General features: G+C 39.7%; 1 protein-coding gene across 4 annotated transcripts in view; it reads right to left on the reverse strand.

Moving 5' to 3' along the window:
* Positions 1-234: 234 nt before the first annotated feature.
* The window catches only part of Cdc42 (cell division cycle 42), a 38,008-nt gene continuing 15,167 nt past the window's right edge, over positions 235-23,075 (reverse strand). For 2 of the 4 annotated variants that reach the window (XM_075946766.1, XM_075946768.1), the window contains exons 2-6: positions 15,753-15,907; positions 13,009-13,081; positions 9,135-9,244; positions 8,836-9,033; positions 235-1,723 (exon numbers count right to left, since the gene is read on the reverse strand). In XM_075946766.1, the coding sequence (XP_075802881.1) occupies positions 1,634-1,723; positions 8,836-9,033; positions 9,135-9,244; positions 13,009-13,081; positions 15,753-15,857 (576 nt within the window). In that variant the 5' untranslated portion in view covers positions 15,858-15,907 and the 3' untranslated portion in view covers positions 235-1,633. Of the gene's footprint in view, positions 3,220-8,835; positions 9,034-9,134; positions 9,245-13,008; positions 13,082-15,752; positions 15,908-17,096; positions 17,219-23,075 lie in introns of all 4 variants that reach the window. The other 2 variants (XM_075946767.1, XM_075946769.1) reach the window with 2 other exon arrangements.

Consider the following 23,075-nt stretch of genomic DNA (forward strand, 5'->3'; position numbering starts at 1 on the left):
ACTTAGCATACAAGGTAAGAAATTTCTGAGCTAGCTTTCAAATTTAGGAGGAAAGGCATAAACCTGAACATATGGAGGGAAACAACACAAGCTTACTGCCAGAAAACAAAAATAAAGTTTTAAAATTTTATCCCAAAATTTGTTAGATGCTGATGTCACGTAGCAGTCACGTCCTCAGTTCTAAATACCTGAAAAGTAAAGAGGCGAAGGGAAAACAACGACCTTCAGGCTGGCTTGTGAAGGGTTTTGTTTGTTTAATACATCTGAAAAGAATTCATCTACAAAGAACTGAGACACAAGGAAGCATTGGTTCAGCACTGACGAATCCACAAGATTAGGGCTGGGGAAGGAGAAGATTACCTAAACATTTTTAAAGACTGGAACCTGCAAACAAAATAATCTGATAAAATCTATTAACACTTATGACGAGTCGTGAGACTCTTGACATTTTTCTTCAATGAGAGAGCTTCAGTCCGTGGTTCAAAAGTTCCTCATAGGCATGGAAGAAAAAAAGGGGATAGCCCTGACTGGTCCCCATGTTGGTTAAGTATGCTCCCCTCCCCACATGCTCACAGCTTCTTAATGAAGCTTCTTAAATGGCCTGTAACCTCATCATCACCTGAAAGGAGATGGCAAGCATCAGTAACCACTGTCTTCTAGCACCATCCCTTAAGGAAGCCTATGTACCAGGTCTTCAGCTGAATCTAGGAAAACTACAGTGAGTTATAAAATACTAAGCATATAAGAAAATGACAGGGGCAAAAGAACTTTTTTTAATTAGGAACTCAATCCATTTGGTGTATTTCAAAAGGTGCAATACTTTTTTTTCATTTATCAATGAAAGAGTTAGAAATTACCCCCCCTCCCCAAATCAGCAAATGGAAAACAAATACCCTTGAAAGTCACAGTCACATACAGAGTGCATCCTAGAAAGAGGGGTAAGACAGCTTCCATCCACCTTCATGAGTTTCAAAGACTAGATCCACTCAAGGGTAGAGAAAAAAGGCAACTTTCAAGAAGGAGCATGTTATTAAACGAGGCATTTCTACACTCCTTCCTAAGAGCACCAGGTGGGGACACATTTGCTAAACTACGCCTGGGGAGTGGAATGTGGAAATAATCTGTCCTCCTCCCTAAGGGCTGTCCACTGGCTAACAAATTTTTAAAAAACAAGACTAAGAAACAACCCCCCACACACCCCAAAAGGAGAGAAGGGCTGGGGGTAGGGAAACACAAGATGCCCCAAATTACTCTCCAAAATGGAACCAGGGAGCAGCTTTGACAATTTGAATTAGTCTGTTACAAAGTCATCACAAGCATGCTTTGCTTTAAAAAAACAAAAAACAAACAAAAGAAAACTGTGGGTGGGGATTTTGTTGTTTTTTAAAACAAGGAAACAAAAACTAGCACTCATCACTTTTCAGACAATACACAATTATTCAAAATTAACTGTTACTGGAAGGGCAGGGGGCATACCAATGGGCCTTGTCTTACATAAATGCATGTAGGTAGGTGCAGGGCATCTGTCATTATTGCAGAAACGAATTTTAATTTTTAATCTTTAGTTTGATTTAAACATTGCTTTTAGTATGATGACAACACCAGCTGTGCAGAAAGGGCTCTGGAGAGGCGTTCATAGCAGCACACACCTGCGGCTCTTCTTCGGTTCTGGAGGCTCCAGGGCAGCCAATATTGCTTCATCAAACACATTCTTTAGGCCTTTCTGAAAAGGGGTAAGAAAGAAAAAATGGGCAATCTGATTTTCAGTATAACAGCAGAGGGGGAGTTCATGTTTACAACAGTCAAGCCCCAAAGACAGTGGGCAAACAAAGAAACATTAATAAACCTACAACTTGACCTAACAATCTTGCCTCACCCAGCTGTCTCATCAGGGTACAGGAGAGATTCAGCAACGCTAGCACAGGAGCAGATACTTGTGAGTAGTTCTCTGAGATAAGTTTTTGCAAATACACGCACACACACACACACATACATACATACATGTATATCACAAGAAGCAAACAAGCACGTGTCATATGACCATTCGATGAGTTTTGTGATGTAATGCTAAAATAGTGTATGTAGGAACAAGGAAAGCAGCTCTGCATTCAAATGGAACAGCAGCATGTAAACAGAGAATACACTTGGGCAATGGCATCCATGTTATATGGAAGGCAGTGGGTAGGCAGCAAGGGTATGGCAGCTATAAATATATTCACTCTGAACTCCCTTTATCCCACTAATTAATTAGACAGAGCCAAGGAGATTCAAGGAAGCAGACAGAGGTGAGTACCTGATAGAAAAGTGAAGTTAGAGCCAGTCAATGTAATAGGAATAAAGCTTCACCAGGCATTTATACAAACAATTGTATATTTTTAATTTCAAAATGTAAAGATAACCACAATTGTATGTTTCCCTCACAACAATAAAATCAAAAGCAGGAAAATATAAAGGCAGTAGCTATACATTTCAACATCAGCAAACCTTAAGTTAATTGTTAAATGGATGCTAGGATTAGGAGATAATGTGTAACAACAATAAACTCATAAAGCAGTAGCAGATACATGAATACCTTCCCCATCCCAGAATGACAAACACCACCTACAGCACAAACAGCCAAAGCAAGAGCAGCACAATGTTTCACTGCACACAGAAAAACCGTAGGAGAATCCTCCCTTCCCCAATACACTCTACTAGCAAGTCAACCTTTTCATAGTTTGTCATGCAATTACAATTAACAATCAGTAATTACTGAGTAAAACGATGTTTAGCGATACTTTCTCCATCTAGAACTAACATCTAGAAGTGTTAAAACTCTTGTTTTCTCCAAGACATCATTCTTAATGCCAGACCACATTCCTTTTTGCAGTAATAATTCAAAACAAAAGCTCTGAGCATCAGGCAACTCAAGCAGCAGAAAATTAAACAAGTCTAATGTGACAACTGATCACAAAAAATAGTCTAAGATTTTGCATTCATGATGAAAAATGAATACAGAGTTTGCGCTAATGTGTTGAGTAAGAAGACGCAGAGGCTTTCAAACAGGATGGTTTTATTCCTTTGTTTTAAATGATCTTTCTACAGTAGTGGGACAGGAAGCAGCAGCAAAGAGGGGGAGGAGAAAACAGTTTAGAATATACAGCACTTCCTTTTGGGTTGAGTTTCCGGAGGCTCGAGGGCAGCTAGGATAGCCTCATCAAACACATTCTTCAGACCTCTCTACAAGACAGAGGGGAGGAGAGAGAATAGCAGCCAGGTTAGAGGATTAGAGACTAGCAGATATAACAGCAGTCTGGGTTAAAAGAGCTGAATTCACAGAAGCAACATGCTCAAGGAAAGGAGACACTAGAATGCTCATTTGTAAGTGAGAGAATACTGAGAGGGTAGATAAGTGAACAGAAATTTCACCTCAAAAAAAGTTAACTAAGCAAGAAAAAAAAACTAATGAAAAATGCAGTATGTTAACGTCTAAATAATCACATACTGAAATCTAGTATTACATTTTGGTATAAAAATCTCAAAAAGAAAAAAAATAGCTAAGTAAACACAAGATAGATGTGTTGGAAAATTCAAGATTCCCCCAACATTACTACTAATGCTGACGACTATTTTGGAAATAAATCTATTAGAATTCCAGGCTTTTGTGAATTCAGCCCCTGAATAACTGAAGGGCACAAACAGCAACTAACAGGCATGCTACATGTTTCTAGGTTCAATGACATATCTGGATGGGATGGGATTAATCGAGATTTAGCAAGTCAGTTTCCCAGTCACTCAGGATCCCTGTGCAACAGTAGCAGCAACTATAGGAGTTTATAAAAAATCTACCCCAGAAACAGCATGCACTTCACGTACTCAGCAATGTTATTAGAGCAAGGAACCACCACCCTGGTCATAAGGAAACAAAGAATGGGGTTTCAGAATGAGAGTCAGCAAGCAATTCGATGCTTTCAGATGTCTGCATGGGTCCAGCGCATGTAGCATGGAATGGAAACAGAACATCCTCACATCTAAAGGGACTAGACTACAAATACACTTACAGCTCTGCCAGAAACTCCAAGGATACTACAATTGGCAGCAGAGGACCTCTCGAGCCCAGACAACTCACCTACCCTTGAGAAGTCACAGGTTTACCACCCAGAGCATGTTATTTAAGTCAGTTTGATCTTAAGTAGAAAATGTCTCAAAACTTCCAGAACATAGATAGCCCCAGTGGTGTCATCCACTGGACTACCCCAGGCATTGCCCTCCTTATACCCTACATAACCCCCAGAGGAACCATACCCACACAATCCATTTGATAGAAAATAAATGAGAGCAATCAAAAATTGAGATTTAGGGGCTGGAGAGATGGCTCAGTGGTTAAGAGCATTGCCTGCTCTTCCAAAGGTCCTGAGTTCAATTCCCAGCAACCACATGGTGGCTCACAACCATCTGTAAAGAGGTCTGGCGCCCTCTTCTGGCCTTCAGGCATACACACAGAATATTGTATACATAATAAATAATAAATACATAATAAATAAATAAATAAATATAAAAAAATTGAGATTTAAAAGTTTTCTTCTTTTACATCCTTTTTCCCCAGTAGAAATATTATATGAACACTAAAGTACCTCTGTGATCTGTCCATGTATCTGTATAAACACTCACAGGCAAATAAGAAGAAACGAGAGAGTAGGAGGGAAATACTTTGCAAGGACTATAAACAGAGGAAGAGGACTGCTAGAAATAGGGTATATAACCCACTGAAGAAGGAACTAGCCAGGTGAGGTGATTTAATCCCAACACTCAGCAAGGAGACTCTTAGCTGGGCTACAGACTGAAAATTGTCTCAAAAAATTTTTTTAGGCCGGGCGGTGCTGGCGCATGCCTTTAATCCCAGCACTCAGGAGGCAGAGGCAGGTGGATCTCTGTGAGTTCGAGGCCAGCCTGGTCTACAAGAGCTAGTTCCGGGACCGGCACCAAAGCTACAGAGAACCCTGTCTCGAAAAACCAAAAAAAAAAAAAAAAAATTATTATTATTATTGTTGTTGTTGTTGTTTGGTTTGGTTCAGTTTTTCAAGACAAGGTTTCTCTGTGTAACAGCCTTGGCTGTCCTGGAACTAGTTCTGTAGACGAAGTTGGCCTCGAATTCACAAAGATCTGCTGCCTCTGCTTCCCAACTGCTGGGATTAAAGGTGTGTGCCACCACTGTCCAGCTTAAAAAAAAAAAAAAATTTTTTTTTAATAATTAAAACAACAATCCTTTCTTGTGTATTTACTTTGGGAAAAGAATTACCTTAGGAATCAAGGCTAATCTTGGCTTTACTATTATCTTGTTACAATAAACGTTTAATTATAGAGGAATCAAAAAACAGAACCTGGTTTGAACTTCTACACATAACCACAAACTGCATTTTCTATCTTTTACCTCTTTTCCTTCTAACTTCAAAATCTGGAAAGAAAAATGTTTCTCCTGTGTAACTCACCATACTTCCAGTTCTAAGAAACTTGATAATCTGCTCATACTGTGGAAATCTTACATGAAGTATCCAACTGTCTAAAATAAGCTTCACCAGTGACCTAAAACTGGGTTCACATGGCCTACTTGCCTCTATTTCCCCAAAGAAGCCCATATCTAAAGAACAGACGGCACGTCTCAGATACATACGGTCAGGTTCTACACACTTCCTCCCTACTACACACATACCCCATACCTGCCTTCACCTCTCTATCCTGCCATATTTCTCAAGGGATAGTATTAGAACACTACTTGGGTTTTTGTCTCAGTTTGTGCTATGTGAAAAGGTTAAGTTCTTGTGAATTTTTAAATACTTGCTTCTACAATGAGATCAACTGCTAAACTGGGCTTGGGGGTGTGAAACTAAGAAATTGTGCCTTAAGTTATCCTACAGAAATCTGGTTAAGTACAAAAGCTTTCATACATAACAAAGCAAAAAACTGGGAGTTTAAATTATGCATCTGGTCCTACATACACTAAATCTCTCATAAAAATCTAACTATGTATAATTATACATATATCACTGGCATACATTGGATCAAGAACCTAACATATGAAAAAATGAACAATAACTGAAAAAGTATAATGAATATAATTAGATTTAACATATTAGTGACCTCTATTTTAATTAGGTATGTAGATCAGTGAGTCCAATGCTAATTATTTCCAAATTCTTTCCTTTGTTCCTAGAATCACACTCAAAACAACGTATGGCTAGTAACTATAAACTTAACCGAATCCAGACACACCTGGGAAAAGGCCTCTGAGTATGGTTGTGGAGGATGAACTTGATTACATTAACTGACACTGGCAGAACCTTCTTAAATGTGGATAGAACCATTCCCTGAGCAGAAGAGTTGGGACTGGATAAGAACAAAGCAAGTTGAGCACTAACTAGCACGTTCATTTGTTCTGTCTCTTGACTGAATGAGTGTGAGCAGGCGCTTAAGATCCAGCACCTTGGTTTCCACCATGATGGACTGAACTTTACACTGTGAGCCAGAAAAAACCTTTCTCCTGTATGCTGCTTTGGTTGGGGTATTTTGCTAGAGCAAGAGAAGGAACTAAGACACAGTGCTATAAAGCCCCAGAAGACTGAAGTCACAAACATGTTAAACTCTCACTGCTCCCTGAACTCAGCTCCAACCAAGAGCACTTCCAGTCACATCATTCAGAAATGTCAAGAGGAAAATTCCAAAAGGGAAATAATACCCTTAAAAACACAGGACTGGGGGCTGGAGAGATGGCTCAGTGGTTAAGAGCACTGACTGCTCTTCCAGAGATCCTGAGACCAATTCCCAGCACCCACAAGGCAGCTCACAGCTGTCTTTTAACTGTAGTCCCATGGGATGACATGCCTTTCTCTGGGGTGCAGATGTACATGCAGACAAAACACCTGTATACATACATAAAATAGATAAATAAATCTTGGGGAAAAAAAACACAGAACTGAAGATAATATATAATGTATGATTGATGACTATGGCAAAAGTAGCCCATACAGTAGCCTCCTGTGACTCAAAAGTATCAATTATTAATTGTCTATCCCAGGTGAATTACCCTAGGAATTGTGTGATATCATTTGTCAGAACTAGCAAGAAAGGAAAATTTTAGTATCTAAAAACAAAACAAAACAAAACAAAAAAAAACCCCAAAACAAACAAACAAACAAAAAAAAAACACGCAGCCAGGCAGTAGTGGCGTACGCCTTTAATCCCAGCACTCGGGAGGCAGAAGCAGGCGGATTTCTGTGAGTTCGAGGCCAGCCTGGTCTACAAGAGCTAGTTCCAGGACAGGCTCCAAAACTACACAGGGAAACCCTGTCTCAGGAAAAAAACAAACAAAAAAATTTCAAAAATTTGAAATTTTAACATTAATCAGTGGAGTTCTGATAAGTTAGCGATCGAGATCTGGTAAAGCACTGACTACTATTATAGTCGCAGGCTCATCTTTTTTCTTTTGGTTGTTTTCTAAATATAGACTTAAAAGTATTTCTCACTATACTGAAAACAACTTTGGCTTACAGACATTTGTTAACTGCTTTTTCTACAATGAGGACTTCAGTGCAGATTACAAACAGTGGTAATGCTAAACCTTTATCTTTTTGTAAACTTTAAGAAAAAATTAATGTAAGTTCAGGAAGTAAAGACTTCGATCCACCTATTAGAAGTAAAACAGACACCAGGTAAGTGCCCCTGCCTACTGCCTATCCCTGAGAATGAGCTCTCTCCTTCCCCTGGTCTCCAGACTCCTTCCACCAAACCACTCCTTGCCCCCAACTACTAGGACCATAGCCCTGAAGTTTCAAGTCTATATCCAAGATAAAGATTCTCCCCTACGCTTCTTATCTTTACCTTCTATTCCTGTCCTGTATCTATCCCAGCAGATTTCCAAACAACTGCAGAATTCAAAGCGCTCCAAACATGCCAGCCTCAAGTGGTCCTTCAGAACCAGCAAGGCCTGAACTTGCTGAAAGCTAATGTAAACTAGATGCTTTGACAGAATTTCTAACAGGCTTGAGCCCCTGCTTTGGACTAGCATTCTAGACTACTCCAAAGCAGCCTATCCTCCCCACCCCTATCCTTAAACCAACATTCTAGCTTTCTTGGGCCCTGACAACAAAGTCCTAATTTCAGTTAAGAAGCAGTTGCAAAAGAGATTACACTGCCATTTACCACAAACAAAAGGTGGGAACATTAGGTCCAAATTCTGACAGATCCTGTATACCAAAGAAGCCATTTCCTTATCTCAGGCAGCAGGGACAAATGGCTACCTCTGGTGCTCCTTAGCACATGCTGACATCCAGGTTCCCTCAGGATCATAAGCACCTGCTATACATTTCAGAGTCTGTGGCTCTTCTCACCCCACTCCTTACCCTAAACTTCTCCAGCTCAGATGCTTCCCTCCCCTCAGCTTCTCATTACCTTATAACTCTGCTATTTTCACTAGCCCTCTCTTGGTCATCTTTCTCTTCCTCTCTCATTCTACCTGTCTCTCTCATGACCAAGTCCAGTCTGCTGGCCATGTCCAGCCTACCTACTGTTTTCTCTCTCCGCTCTGGATCCATCCAGATGCCTCTGTTTACACTCTCCCTCATATCTACAAAAAAATCTCCCTCTCAGTTATGCCTTGAATGGTCATGTTGTCAGTTTACACACTCTGCAGAACTGCATTCACGTATACATTCACAGACATGTTTTTTTTAATTTAAGAAAAAAAAATAAAAGGAAGAGCCTTTGTTATCCTAATGCTAAAAAAACAAACAACAAAAAAAATAAAAATTAAAATTAAAAAAAAACAAAACTACATAGACGTAGAGGTTCCAGAGTCCTTACCTGTGTGAGGGCAGAGCATTCCACATACTTGACAGCCTTCAGATCCCGGGCCAGCTTTTCAGCAGTCTCTGGAGTGATAGGCTTCTGTTTGTTCTTGGCAAGTTTCTCAATAGTAGAGGGATCATCTCTGAGATCAATTTGGGTCCCAACAAGCAAGAAAGGAGTCTTTGGACAGTGGTGAGTTATCTCAGGCACCCACTAAAAGGAAGGTTTTAAAATGCTTGTTAATCCACAAGCCTCTTAAACTAACAGGGCAACAGAACATCTGTACAGGTTTCAAGGGAAAGAGTCTGACTGACCTTTTCTTTCACATTTTCAAATGAGGATGGAGAAACCACTGAAAAACATACTAGAAAAACGTCTGTTTGTGGGTAACTCAGCGGTCGTAATCTGTCATAATCCTCTTGCCCTAAAGAAAAAGTTAGGAGAAATTAGCAACTAAAATCTGATGGCCGCATGGCATTAAAATCGCAGGTCAAGGGCTAAGATTATAGCTCTTTAGAAAGTAGTGAGTACCTAGCATGCATAAAGACCTGGGTTGAACCCCCATAGCACATTAAAATCAGGCATGGTTGGCAAAGACTATAATCTCAGTACTAGGGAGACAGAGGTAAAAAGGCTGAATGACATGAGATCAGGTATCAAAAAAAAAGTCAAAGATGGGTAATGGTGAAGCTAGCAAGATCACTCAGTAGGTAAAGATGGTACCCATGAGTTAGGCTCTGCCATGCCTAACAACCTGATTTCCACTCCCCCAAAAGTGACCCTCTTGACCTCCATACACAAATGCTATGGCATATGTTTTCACATAAATAAAGGGAAAATTTTTTAAAGAAAATTTAAAAAAGAAAAAAAAAGGAAATAGTGGAACATACCCATAAACTCAGCACTCAGTAGGCAAAGGCAGAAGAACCACAAGTTTGAGACCAGCCTGATCTACGAAGCAAGATCCAAGCCAGCCAAAATAACATAGAAAAACACTTATTTCAGAAAGAAAGGGAGAGGGGGGCACAGCTCTGTCAACACTTCAGGAGTACAGTTCATAGCATACTGCCCATTAGCAACAAAGCAAGTTATCTACTCAAAGGTATGGCTTGATATTATATGCTGTTTGAACAATACTTTCTGAGTTAAATCTATTTACATATGTCAATAACTTATACAGCAAGAAAACTGGCATATTATTTGCTTTTTAGTTTTTAGATCTTTGTTAGTAACTCAATAATAATGTAGTAACAATAGAGTACTGCTACAGGTATAGTTTTAAAAAAAATAATTAAGGGCTGGAGAGATGGCTCAGTGGTTAAGAGCACTGCCTGCTCTTCCAAAGGTCCTGAGTTCAATTCCCAGCAACCACATGGTGGCTCACAAGCAAGCAAGGTCTGGTGCCCTCTTCTGGCCTGCAGACATGCACACAGACAGAATATTGTATACATAATAAATAAATAAATATTTAAAAAAAATAATCAAATCTACTTCTGATTATGTTACAGTCACAGTAAAACCGCCTAATAGAATACTAATTGTAAAGTTCTTACTGGAAACAGCTGCTATCCATAATAACTACCAAACTTGGTCCACATGTACATGTTAAAGCCAATATCTGAAACTGGAAAGGCCTCAGAAAAATGAACTGAACTAGGCAAAAGTCAATGGATATGTAAAAATAATGAAATACTTAGGAATTAACCAGGAAGGTCAAAGATTCACAAAATGAAAAGAGGGATAAAAAACACTGTTGAAGATCAGAGGGCAAAACTGGTCACTAGCTAACCATAGGTCTGAAGGTCTGTACAGACAGACAGGAAGTAACATGGCTGGGCAGAGAGAAAAAGTGATAAGGCAGGAGGAAACAGGAGCTCAGTCTGAGTAGGTAAGGTGGCTGTAGTTTTGCTCTTTTGTCTCTCTGATCTCTCAGCATTTTCCCTTCCCCTATATCTGACTCCAGACTTTTATTATTAAGACCTATTAGAACTCATGCTACAGCCTGCAATTCCTGACCTAAAAGAGACTAATATCTAGAGAACTCCTAATATTCAAATTACAAACAAATCCAATTCATTAAAAAAAAAAGGCAGAGGATTTACATTTCTCTAAAGAAAATATAACCCTCATGCATTACTGGCAGGAACGTACTGACACAGCTCTTGAAAAAGAGGTCCCTAAAATAACTAAAAACAGAATTTTTACACTATCCAGCAATTCCATTTATAGGTATATACAGCTAAGAGAAATGAAAGTAGAGTTTCTATAAACCTATTTTCATATAAACATTACTGGCATTAGACAAAACAGAAGCAGTTCATAGCACCAATATTTAAAATAGCTTATAACTGGAACCCAAACACATCAGCTCGTATGTAGATAAACAATTATGCTATATTCAGAGTAGGATAGTGCTTAACAATAAAAACAAAGAACCAAGGCATACATGCATGGATGGCTATCACAAGTCACACAGGATTCACAAGAAATCCTAAAAGAGCAAAATAGTGGGAACCTCAAAGTCCATCTGTGGCTGTCAAGGTCAAGAAAAAGTTTTAAAAGCAAAAGCAAAATTTTATGATACTAAAATTTAGATGGATGGATGGATGGATGGATGGATGGATGGATGGATGAGTGGGTGGGTGGATGGGTGGGTGGATGGGTGGGTAGCTGGGTGGATGAATAGATAGATGAAAAGATGGACAGATGGGCAGATAGGTAAGTGGGTGGTTGGCTGGCTGGCTGGATATAGACAGATTTAGATAATGGAAAAATAGACACATCTACCAGGTAAATATATTGATTATGATAGAGGCCAATAAAATTCACCAAACCTAACATTTACCAAAACAAATTTTATTGTTATACTCTTTTTATCTGAACATATGCATAGTATCAGAAGTCAGGAGGTTGAGGCAAAGAGATTTTATATGCAAGACTAACCTGGACTACATGAAGATACTGTCTTAAAAGATAAAATAAAGCCGGGCGGTGGTGGCGCACGCCTTTAATCCCAGCACTCGGGAGGCAGAGGCAGGCGGATCTCTGTGAGTTCGAGACCAGCCTGGTCTACAAGAGCTAGTTCCAGGACAGGCTCTAAAACCACAGAGAAACCCTGTCTCGGAAAAAAAAAAAAAAGATAAAATAAAACACATTTTGAAGGACTGATTTAAAATGTTTACAACTGGCCAGGTGTTGTGGCACATGCCTTTAATTCCAGCACTGGGAAGCAGAAGTAAGTGGATGCAGGTGGATCTCTGTGATTTCAAGGCTAGTATGGTCTACAAAGTGAGTTCCAGGACAGCCAGAGCTACACAGAGAAACCCTGTCTTGAAAAACCGAATAAATAAATGATAGATAGATAGATAGATAGATAGATAGATAGATAGATAGATAGATAGATAGACAGACAGACAGACAGACAGACAGACAGACAGACAGACAGACAATAAAAATAAATATGAAGTTTAGTTATATTTAGGAAACAAAGATTACTAATTTCAGAGTCTTATATATTCCGCCTCGCCTTGAATTTGCTATATATGACCTTGAGCTTCTGAACCTCCTGTTTCTATCCAGAAAAAGCTTCTGCTTCTGTAACACTGTGATTAGAGTCGTAACAAATTTACGTGGTAATGCTGGGGATTGAACCCAGGGCCTCACGCATGTACAGAAATATGCTACCAGCTAAGCTACACCTCTAGTCCCGAACTGTGAGATCTGAACAAAGGAGTAAAATGAAATGATCAGCAGACATGGTTTCTGACCCTCAGTCTCTGTCCAGTCTCCAAACCCACTGGAGTTCACCTAATGAGTCTCAGATTATATTGCATCTTCTCCCATACCATCCACCCAGGGCATTCCACACTCACTACTTACTATTAGCCATCCAGGATCAACCATCTTTCTGCGTGTGTGTATGTTTTTTGAGACAGGGTCTCTCTACAGCCCTTGCTGTCCTGGAACTCACTACATAGACTAGACTGGCTCAAACTGAGATTTGACTACCTCTGCCTCCTAAATCCTGGGATTATAGGTGTGTGCCACCATGCCAGTAACCATCATTATAACCCTAATAACAAAACATAAGTGAATTACTAATATACTAATTTCATGGTGCCCAGAAGACACCATGCAGTAGCAACTGTTAGTTACAGATCAAAATATTGTGAGACATTAAGTTTTCACCTGCAGTATCAAAAAGTCCAAGAGTATATGGCTCTCCACCAATCATAACTGTAACTGCATAGTTGTCGAAAACCTAAAATTAAAACAAAGAAATGCAACACTGTTAGTGAGATAGTACAATTCCTAGTCACTTCCTTCCTTCCCAAGAAGGAAATTCATCTTCCCTTAGTTAGAATCTTTTTATGTTACCAATCTTCATCAACTATATCCTTGCATGAGCTGAATGGTTCTGGGGGGAGGGGGGGACTGGAAGAAAAAAAATTGGAAGACTGTATCATGGGATGAACTACTACATGAGAAACAAAATCATAAGTGGTATCACAGAAACCAGGTCTCTGACTACAGAGGACCTTTCCATCCATCTTCAAGAGGGTTGGACAGGAAAAGAAAGGTGACATCCACTCTTTCTGACAACTTGTGGTATTGAGAAGCTTTTGAATAAAACACTTGGCTAAATGAAAATCAGCTTAAAACAAAGAAAAAGAAGGGGTTGGAGAAATGGCTTAGTGGTTAAGAGCACTGGCTGCTCTTCCAGAGGTCTGGGATTCAATTCCCAGCAACCACATGGTGGCTTACAACCATCTCTAATGTGATCTGATGCCTTCTTCTAACATAAAGGCATACACACAGATAGAGCACTCATACATAAAACATTTGAGAAAAAAATACAAGGAAAGGAAAAAACAAACAATATGGTAGAACACCCCATAATTCCAACACTTAGGAGGTAGAGGACAAGGTTACTCTGACCTACTTAGAAAGTTTGAGGCTACTCTGGGCTGTCTCAAAATAAATAAGACTGTCTCAAAAATAAATAATAAAAATTTTAAATACTCCCCTTCAAGTCTAAAAAAATTAAGACAGTGCTTAGCTTCCACTATGTTCGATCTAATTTCTAAAAAAGTATTTATTAACAGACAGCTCCTTTTAATTCAGAACTGAAACTGGGCTGGAGAGATGACCCAGTGGTTAAGAATTTGTACTGTTCTTTCAGAAGACTGATTTCAACTCCCAATACCTACATGAGGAGGCTCACAACCCCCTGTAACTGCAGCTCCAGGGGAATCTAACACCTCTGGCCTGTGGGCACCTGCAGGCATGTGAATATCATCCACACACAATTAAAAATTAAATAATTAATTAAAGAAAAAAAACAGAAATGTGCCAGGTGCATCTATCCAGATTAGCTACTTCAGAGTATAGGCAGAAGGGTCACTTGAAACCAACATTAACAACATGATAAAACCTTGCCTGGAAAGAAAGAAGAAAGAAAAGAAAGAGGGAGGGAGGGAGGGAGGGAGGGAGGGAGGGAGGGAGGGAGGGAGGGAGGGAAGGAAGGAAGGAAGGAAGGAAGGAAGGAAGGAAGGAAGGAAGGAAGGAAGGAAGGAAGGAAGGAAGGAAGGAATTCAGAATCAGGAAGCATTGGACAGAGGCAGCAAGCAGACCTCTGTGAGTTTAAGGCCAGTCTGGTCTACAAAGCAAGTTCCAGGAAAGCTACATGATTGAGACCCAGTCCTCAGAAGGAGGAAAAAAAAGTATCAGTAAAGCTTTATTACCAAGTCTCATCTGCAAGTTGGATCTGAATTTTCTCTCCCACGGAAGAAAAGGTGATGTGTAAATTTCTTCAACTCTGATCTCTATCCTCTAAATGGTAACTCAGTCCACAGATGGGCATAAATATGCACTGTATACCAAGTCCGTTTCCATGCCGACATAAACACCATAGACACACAATTAACCTAAGCAGGCCCGTTTCAAAACTTATGCCACTGCTATTCTTTCCCCGATGATATACAAACATATAAAACACCCAGAAGCTCACAGCAAATAGTCATAAAAGTCTTAGAAATCACATTTACAACTAAAAACTCAGACGCAGATTTCCCAATGGCTTCAGACAAGATCTACAAAAGCCCCCTGTAACTTCAAAATATCTTCTGATTAATGGGCCGACTCAAAAATGTAGTTTTATTACCAAATTGCCTTTTTTTTTTTTTGAGACAGAGTTTCTTTGTGTGACCCTGGCTGTATTGAAACTAGTTCTATAGACCAGGCTGGCCTCACACTCACAAAGATCCTCCTGCCTGCCTCTGCCTCCTGAATACTGGGATTAAAGGTATGTGTCACCACCACCCAGCTATCAAATTACATCTTTAAATTCTCACCCCCTCAAAGAAACTTCATCTTTTTTCTTAATGTAGCTTTAGTCTAAGTCCTACACCAGCTGTGCTATCACAGAAGCCAACATCAACATGTTAACCTGATAACCCTATTTATGTTTCTGAAGATTAACCTAAGATTCCAGACTCTTTTTGGTTAATTCCAAAAGACACTAGTCAAGCCAGGTGCAGTGGCCGGGAACTGAATCTGAGTCCTCCGGAAAAGCAGCCAGTACTCTTAACTGTGGAGTCATCTCTTCACCCTCAGCTGTTTAATTTTAAAGTGTAATTACCTATGAGAAGCCAAAAACTTGGGCTAGTATAATGACCAAGATGGTGAGGGCACTTGCTGCCAAACATGACAACCTGAGTTCAATCCCAGAGCCCATAGGAACTCCTTCATATGTCCTCAGCCTTCCATACATGCGCCAAGGCAGTATGTACATACAGACACACCCCACAAAGTAAATAAAGGTAAATTCAATGTGTTTTTAAAGGGCAAAGATAGACAAAATATTTCAGTGCAGGTAGGCAAAATTTTTTCAACGGACATCCCTTTTACTATCAGAAAGCCTTTATACTTACAGTTGGTACATATTCTGATGGAAATTTGTTTGTTGTATAGGATATCAGGAGACATGTTTTACCAACAGCACCATCACCGACAACAACACACTTAATTGTCTGCATTGCGGAAATAGTTTTGTATCCACTTTTAATATTTCAAATTAGATGTTGACCTAAAAAGAAATTAAAAACAATTATTCTATTGATTTCTATTTATATACATATCTTTCTCTCTCAACTAGTAACAAGTTCAGCCACTCAAAGAAGAGAACTAGCATTAGTGATACAGCTAAAAACCTCTAAAAAGAAAAATGGCAATTGCTCAGAGCAGCAGTTTTTACAAGGGTCCATTTGCTAAGTTTTTGGACCTGATTGTAAGTCCAAAGTAGATCAGTATATTTTTTTAATGACAAAAGAGAAGAGATATGAGAAAGAGCCCCACATGTGGTATATGAAAGTTTGCTGTAGGATGAACACACATGCACTATATGAAAGATCAACTGCAACACAAAGAACACTGTAAACAATGGTTCATTATCCAGCCTCAGGGCTGCAGCAACTCAGAACGTAACAAGCAGCACAACCCTTGACCACCACCCCCAGTATATGTGAGAAGGAACTGGACAATGATAGCAGCTATGGTAGCACCAGTTAGCCTAGCTGTTACTCACAGCTTGAAGAGTCTCAACCTACATATTTAAAATGAAAGTATCAGCTCTTCTAACCATAAAGATTTATTTCAAAATATAATTACATGAGCTGGGGAGATAGCTCAGATGTCACAGCACTTTCCCAGACAAGCCTGACAACCTGAGCTCAGATCTCATCTCCAGAATCACATAAAAGTCAGGTGCAGTAGTAAAAGTGCCAGGAATCCCAGAGTGCCCCACAAGGAGGTGGGAAGCAGAAGCTTGCAGCCTAGATAGTACACACTAAGCAGTGAACAAGAGAAACCCTGATTCATACAAAACACAAGGTAGAAGGCAAGGACTGCTACACAAGGTTGTCCTCAGACCTCCAATAGCACACTACAGCACATGCAGACACACAATTAAAAATACACCGAGAATTTACTGTAAAAGGGGAAAAAAAGATTTGCAAACGGCTATGGCATTAAAATTTTGCCAGGCAGTGGTGGCACACACCTTTAATTCCAGTACTTGGCAAACAGAAGCAAGTTCACAGAGTTCAAGACCGGCCTGGTCTAAAAAGCTCATTCTAAGACAGCCAGGACTACATAAAGAAACCATGCCTCAAAAAAACAAAAAAGAATTTGTTGTACTTAACTTTGAAATACACTCAAAAAAGTTTTTTAAGTTACATGTATGAGTGTTTTGTTCATCTGTATGCCTATGCACCTACCATGTGTGGCCAGGAAAATCAGAAGAGACAGTTGTGAGCTAGAATGGAAGCCAGATCCTTTGCAAGAACAAGAGTTCTTAACTACTGAGCCATCTACTCAGCACTCCCTCCAATTTGGACATCTGCAAAATTAAGATATGAAATCTTTGTATGTCTGTGTTTGTGTGTGTGTCTGAATATAAGTACACAGACACTGTGAGCAAAATTGTAAAGGCCACAGACAGTCTCGGGTGTCAATTCTGCAGCTGCCACCCAGCATGTTTTTTTTTTTAACAGGGTTCTCATTGGCCTGGTGTTCACCAAGTAGAAAAGATAAAACTGAGCAAGCATCAAGTACCAACTTTTTTATGTGGGTTCTGGAGACTGAACTCAAGTCCTCAGGTTTGTACTTTACCAACTGAGTAATCTCCCTCAGCCACAAAGGAACAAATGCAGCTCCCAACAGCTTTGAGAAAAATAAACAAACCATTTGCATAATCCCCGGGGGGAGGGGGAGCACAATTTCTTGCTGGTTAGAGCTGCCATTTTATTCAACATGAAAATATAGTCTTTGGTTTGGCCAAAGAGGACACTTGCCACCAAGCCTGATGACCTGAGTTCAATCCACAGGACCCACATGGTAGAAGAAAATTGACTTTCACAAGTTGTCATCTAACGACCACATGCATACTATGCATGGCACATATAGGCCTATCCTCATAAATCAATGTAAAGATACACAAAGAGAGATTCCACCGAGTTAAATATAAAAAATATAAACCCAAAGATAGGATGTTAGACCTATATATTTCTAAAACTAGTTCCCTTCACAACATTTAATCACAATTTATAAATGTTCATTAATACCTCTGTATAGGCGCCTACAGCACTTCCCACACCACTGTACTTTAAACACTTAAGACTGGCAAGCTATAAGCTGATGAATGAATACAAAACTCACAGAATATAAAACTATATCGCTAGTCACAGGAGATATAAACTCCTGTTACATAGAAACTATAAGCTGGACATGGTGGCAACAACTATAACCTCAGCACTTGAGAAGCAGAAGTAGGAAAATCTTGAATTTGAGGCAACCCTGAGCTACACAATAAGTTCCAGACCAGCCAGAGATACATAGGCAAGACTGTCTTAAAGATAAGAGGCTTGGTCAATAAAATGCTTGCCTTGTAAGCACTAGGACCTGAGTTTGTTTCCCAGAACACGCCTAACACAAACAAAGGTTGGGGCCTGCAAGATGGCTCAACAGGTCAAGACAATTGCCACCAATTCTAATGACCTGAGCTCAACACTGAGAACACACAGAAGCAAAGAACCAACTCTCAAGTTCTCCTATGACCTCCACACCATATGACACTCAATGAAATCCCAAAGACAGACACAGATACACACAGACACACTGAATGAATGAATGAATGAATGAATGAATGAATGAATGAATGAAAGAAAGAAAGAAAGAAAGAAAGAAAGAAAGAAAGAAACTTTAAGCTGAGCACCTTTGTGCATGATGTACACACTTGTAATTCCAAAGCTAAGGAAGTAGAAAAAGGCTGATCACTAAAGCTTACTAACTAGCTATACTAGCCTATTTGGTGAGTTTCAGACATGTGTACTCAAAACACAAAACCATGGTGACCACCAAATCCATAGTCAAATGAGAAGAGGTGAATAGCCTTGGAACCCTTTTGCAGCTAGTGCTGGAGGTTAAGGGCAGTTTTGAGAAATAGGTTAGTATTCTGTCAAAGTTACCACATTAACTGGCATGGTGTGAGAAAAAACATTATTACATTCACACAAACCCAAAATACTATTAAAGTTGTTTTCATTTTAAATGCACTTGACCCTAAAGTACTCCATTTTATCTAGGATATAAGGAAGAGGAAGACTCTACAGGAAACCAGAAAAGAATTACTCAATTTTACAGGTCTTCCTTGTCAATTCAAAAGAATGATTAGCCTGACTACCAGATTAGACAGAACACATAAAAGGAAGACATTCCCTCCTTTCCTTCTCTCTCCCATGTCTAATCACTTACCTTGGAGACTGTAGTTTACACAACCTTAGCATAAATTGTAGTAGATTATCTATATACAGCTTAAAAAAATTATAACACTTAAACTAGACATGGTGGTGCACACCTTTAATCCCAGCACTCAGGAGGGAAACAGAGGCAGGTGGATCTCTGTGAGTTCAAGACTAGCTTGGTCTACAAAGTGAGCTCCAAGATAGAGCTGTTACAAGAGAAAAACCTTGTCTCGAAAAACAAAACAAAAAAAAAAAAACAGATGGAAAGAGGGGAGGAAGACACCTCTGATATCGATCTTTGGCCTCATATATGTACACATTAACAAACACAAAAACTTCTCATACTACAAAACAGCACACATTTACATGCATGTATATTGTCCTGTTTGGTTCTACATCACACAACACATGGGCTGATGCAAATATTCTAAAAACACAATACCGGTTAGGAACTCCTCTCCTAAAAAATTTTGATGCCAGGAGGTAGTGATGACCACCTTTAATTCCAGCATTTGGGAGGCAGAAGAGACAGAGATCTCTGAGTCAGGGGCTACCCTGGTCTACAGAGTGAGTTCCAGGACAGCCAAGCTGTTATACATTGAAACCATATCTTGGGGGAAAAAAAAGTGTGACAGAATCTCATGTATCCTCAGCTAGCCTCAGAGCTAGGGACAGAAGTCAAAATTCTGTACATGCAAGGCAACTGAACAACATCCTCAGTTTCAAAAAAATTTCTTCTATACCTCAACCATAGCTACATTTTTCCCCAAAAAAGAAAAACATTAAAATGTTGGAATAAATATTTCAACTTGTATTAATTCTCCAAAGAACCAAGAAAAATGAGAAAGTCAGACATGAAGGTCTTCTAGTAAACTAATTTCAGCCCACCATTTTATAGGTAAGAAAAGTATGCACTGAGTGAGGTAGCTCACACCTACAGTCCCAACACCTGGGACAAATTCCAGGAAAGTCTGTCTGTATAAACCTGAGGCAACATGAAGAGAAAGAAGGAAGGAGAGGAGTCTGACTTGAAAGACTTCCCTCAAAACCAGAAAGCTAGTATACACATACATGTATCACAGCATTCTTTTCCAACTCTGAACTTTACACAAATGGTGGTACATGCCATCTCAGCAAACGAATCATGAGTTCCATGCCAACCTGGGCTATATAATGAAAACTTACCTGTGAGTGCACATTCATGCATATATATGTCACACAGAGTTGTTTTAAACTTTAGTTTTCAGAACCATCAGTAAACAAGAATTATACTTCTTCAAAAGTCAAATTAAAAAGGAGGGCATGGTAGCAAATGCCTGTAACGTAACCCTAGCACTGAGAAAACAAAAGCAACTGTATCAGAATTTCAAGGCCATCCTAACCATGTATCTGAGGCCAGTCTGTGCTACCTGAAATGGGGGCAGAGAGGGTGGGGACTTGCTCAAATAATTAAGTAAAGAGGACTGAGGTATAGCTTATTAATAGACAATGTAACGCAAAGCCTTGATTTCAATCCCCAGCACTTGTTTTTCAAGTCAACTGATAAATATTTAAATAAGCTATTTCAAAATAATTTGAAAAAATACACAATAATATATGAAGATACCATAAAACATTTTATTAGGAGAATGGAGATTAAAATTCTCCCTCTATAATTTTTTTCACTCATTCAGCAAACTTTGAGAATCTGATATGTGCCAAACTTTGTACCATACAAAGCCATCTCTAATGTGTGGAACAAAGTTCAGGCCCCCTAAAGACAACAAGCCTACTGGGTACAAATAATATGCATTTATCAACTCCATATATTCTTCCTTCCAGATATCACTGATAACTGATATCTTTCTAGGCAGTTTTTTAGAAAAATCAACGGGAACTCAGAAGAACACTGCCCTAATTTGCATAGTCACTGCCCTAATTTGCATGGCCACTGCCCTAATTTGCATAGTCTCAGGTTCAATCCACAATAAGCAAAAAAGGGGGAAGGGAGGCAACAATTCTACTCTCTTAGGAAGACTTTGGCCTGGTTTACTGATGGTTCTGCACCTTATACAGGCACCACTCAGAAGTGAACAGTTGCAACCCTTTCAGGAGGACATCTTCACAATGGGCAGAACTTCCAGAAGTTTACGTGGTCATACATTTTGTTTGGACTGAAAAACGGCCAGGTGTGTGATTATTCATTGGCTAAAGACAATAGATTGGCTGGCTGGTCAGAGACTGGAAAGAGAATGATTGGAAAATCGATGAGAAAACATCTAGGGAAGATACAGACAGATTTCTCCAGATAAGCAAAGAATACGAAGATACTGTGTCCCATATAAATGTTCATCAAAAGGTGACTTCAGCAGAGGATAAATAGTAGATAGAAGGACCCATTCTCTGGACAGTCTTTCTCTAACCACCCCTGTCATTGCCCAATGGTCCCTTGAACAAAGAAGCCATGGTGACAGAGATGAGGATTATATACAGGCTTGACAACATGGACTTCCACTCACCAAGACGGACCTGCCTATAGCTGCTGCTGAGTGCCAGATCTGCCTACAGCAGAGACCAACACTGAGCCCCAGATATGGCATTATTCCCCAGCTGACCAACATCAATTATCCCAGCAAAACAAAGGTTTTTCTTTAGGGGGTCTACTATCTTGATAACCACAGCTGATTCTTCAGCCCCAGCTAACCAGAACCATTGCAGGTATCTCAAACTTCCAGTCTCTCAAACATGCCTCTGAAATTTCACAGGTCAGGCCTCCACTGTCTGCACTGCTCTTAACATTCTTATCTTCAAAGCTTCTACGGAACAGCTCACCAAGCTCTGAACACCTAATGGCTTTTCCAGCCCAAAGTTCCAAGCCTTTAATCTGATTATAGCTCTAGAGGTAACAATTGGTAGGCCCTAAAGGACATCAGTATTGTCTTGCCTGGCATCTCCTTTGTAGAAAGTCACTGCTGATTTAGCAGACAGTGACAGATTAATTTCCCCAGTCAAAGGTGGGAAAGGCAGTATTTTAGGGGGTGGGGTGTGAGTACATCTTCTGATGAAGGTGGAAAGACTATTTCCTCAACTGAGATAAACCCTTAAGAATCTGAGAATTTAAAGTTCTCAGCCTCAATAGGGTCCTCACACACTTCTCCATCCCAAACTACAGAATCCCACACAAAGTGACTTGAATTTTCACTGTAATTCAGCTAGTCTTACAATAAGGGTTTGGGTTTCATTTTCCATAACTTGGGCTCTGCTGGGGAGAAGATTCTCTTCCAGGGCATACTTAGAAACCTTTAAACTATGCACATCTGGAGCCCATTACTGAGTATATTGTTGTCCTTCATCATATTCTAAGATGCTAGAAGTTAGTTCACTTTTGTTTTTGTTTGCCAGTGAAGGAATTGCCTTGCCAGCAAGAGCACACTGACAATGAGCAAGAGCTTCTTCCATGTTCTATATAAACTATACTAGAAGTTGTGGCCCAGAACTAAGATAGAGCTTCCCACCCAAAAAAATCTGGATTAAAGGTTCATCTTCACACAATTCATCTAAAAAACCAGATAACACATACCAGGTAACACCTGCATTACCTCAGCTCTAAAAGAGACAGAAGGCATCAGGGCTACAATCTTTTACTTTGCTTCTAAAGATCTCTCACACTGCCAAAATAATCTGTTAATCCATGACCAACAGCCACTTCAATTGAACACTATGATTTGTGCTTATTCAAAGTCTGTCTTTATTCAAATCATCACCCAACCTTCCACCCAAAACCTCCCCTACTTATTCTAGATTTCAAAAACTGCCAGCTATCTGACCTCCTGCTATGTTTTGAATGCTTGAATCCCTCTAAATCTCATGACAAAACCCTAAATCCTGTGGTAGTGGCAACAGGAGGGGCCTCTGAGAAAAGGAGTAAGTACTAACTGGAGTATAGGAGCAACAAGAAAACACTGTTTACTCAGC

Source organism: Microtus pennsylvanicus, chromosome 13 (assembly GCF_037038515.1).
Source record: "Microtus pennsylvanicus isolate mMicPen1 chromosome 13, mMicPen1.hap1, whole genome shotgun sequence".
In the NCBI taxonomy this organism is placed as follows: domain Eukaryota; kingdom Metazoa; phylum Chordata; class Mammalia; order Rodentia; family Cricetidae; genus Microtus; species Microtus pennsylvanicus.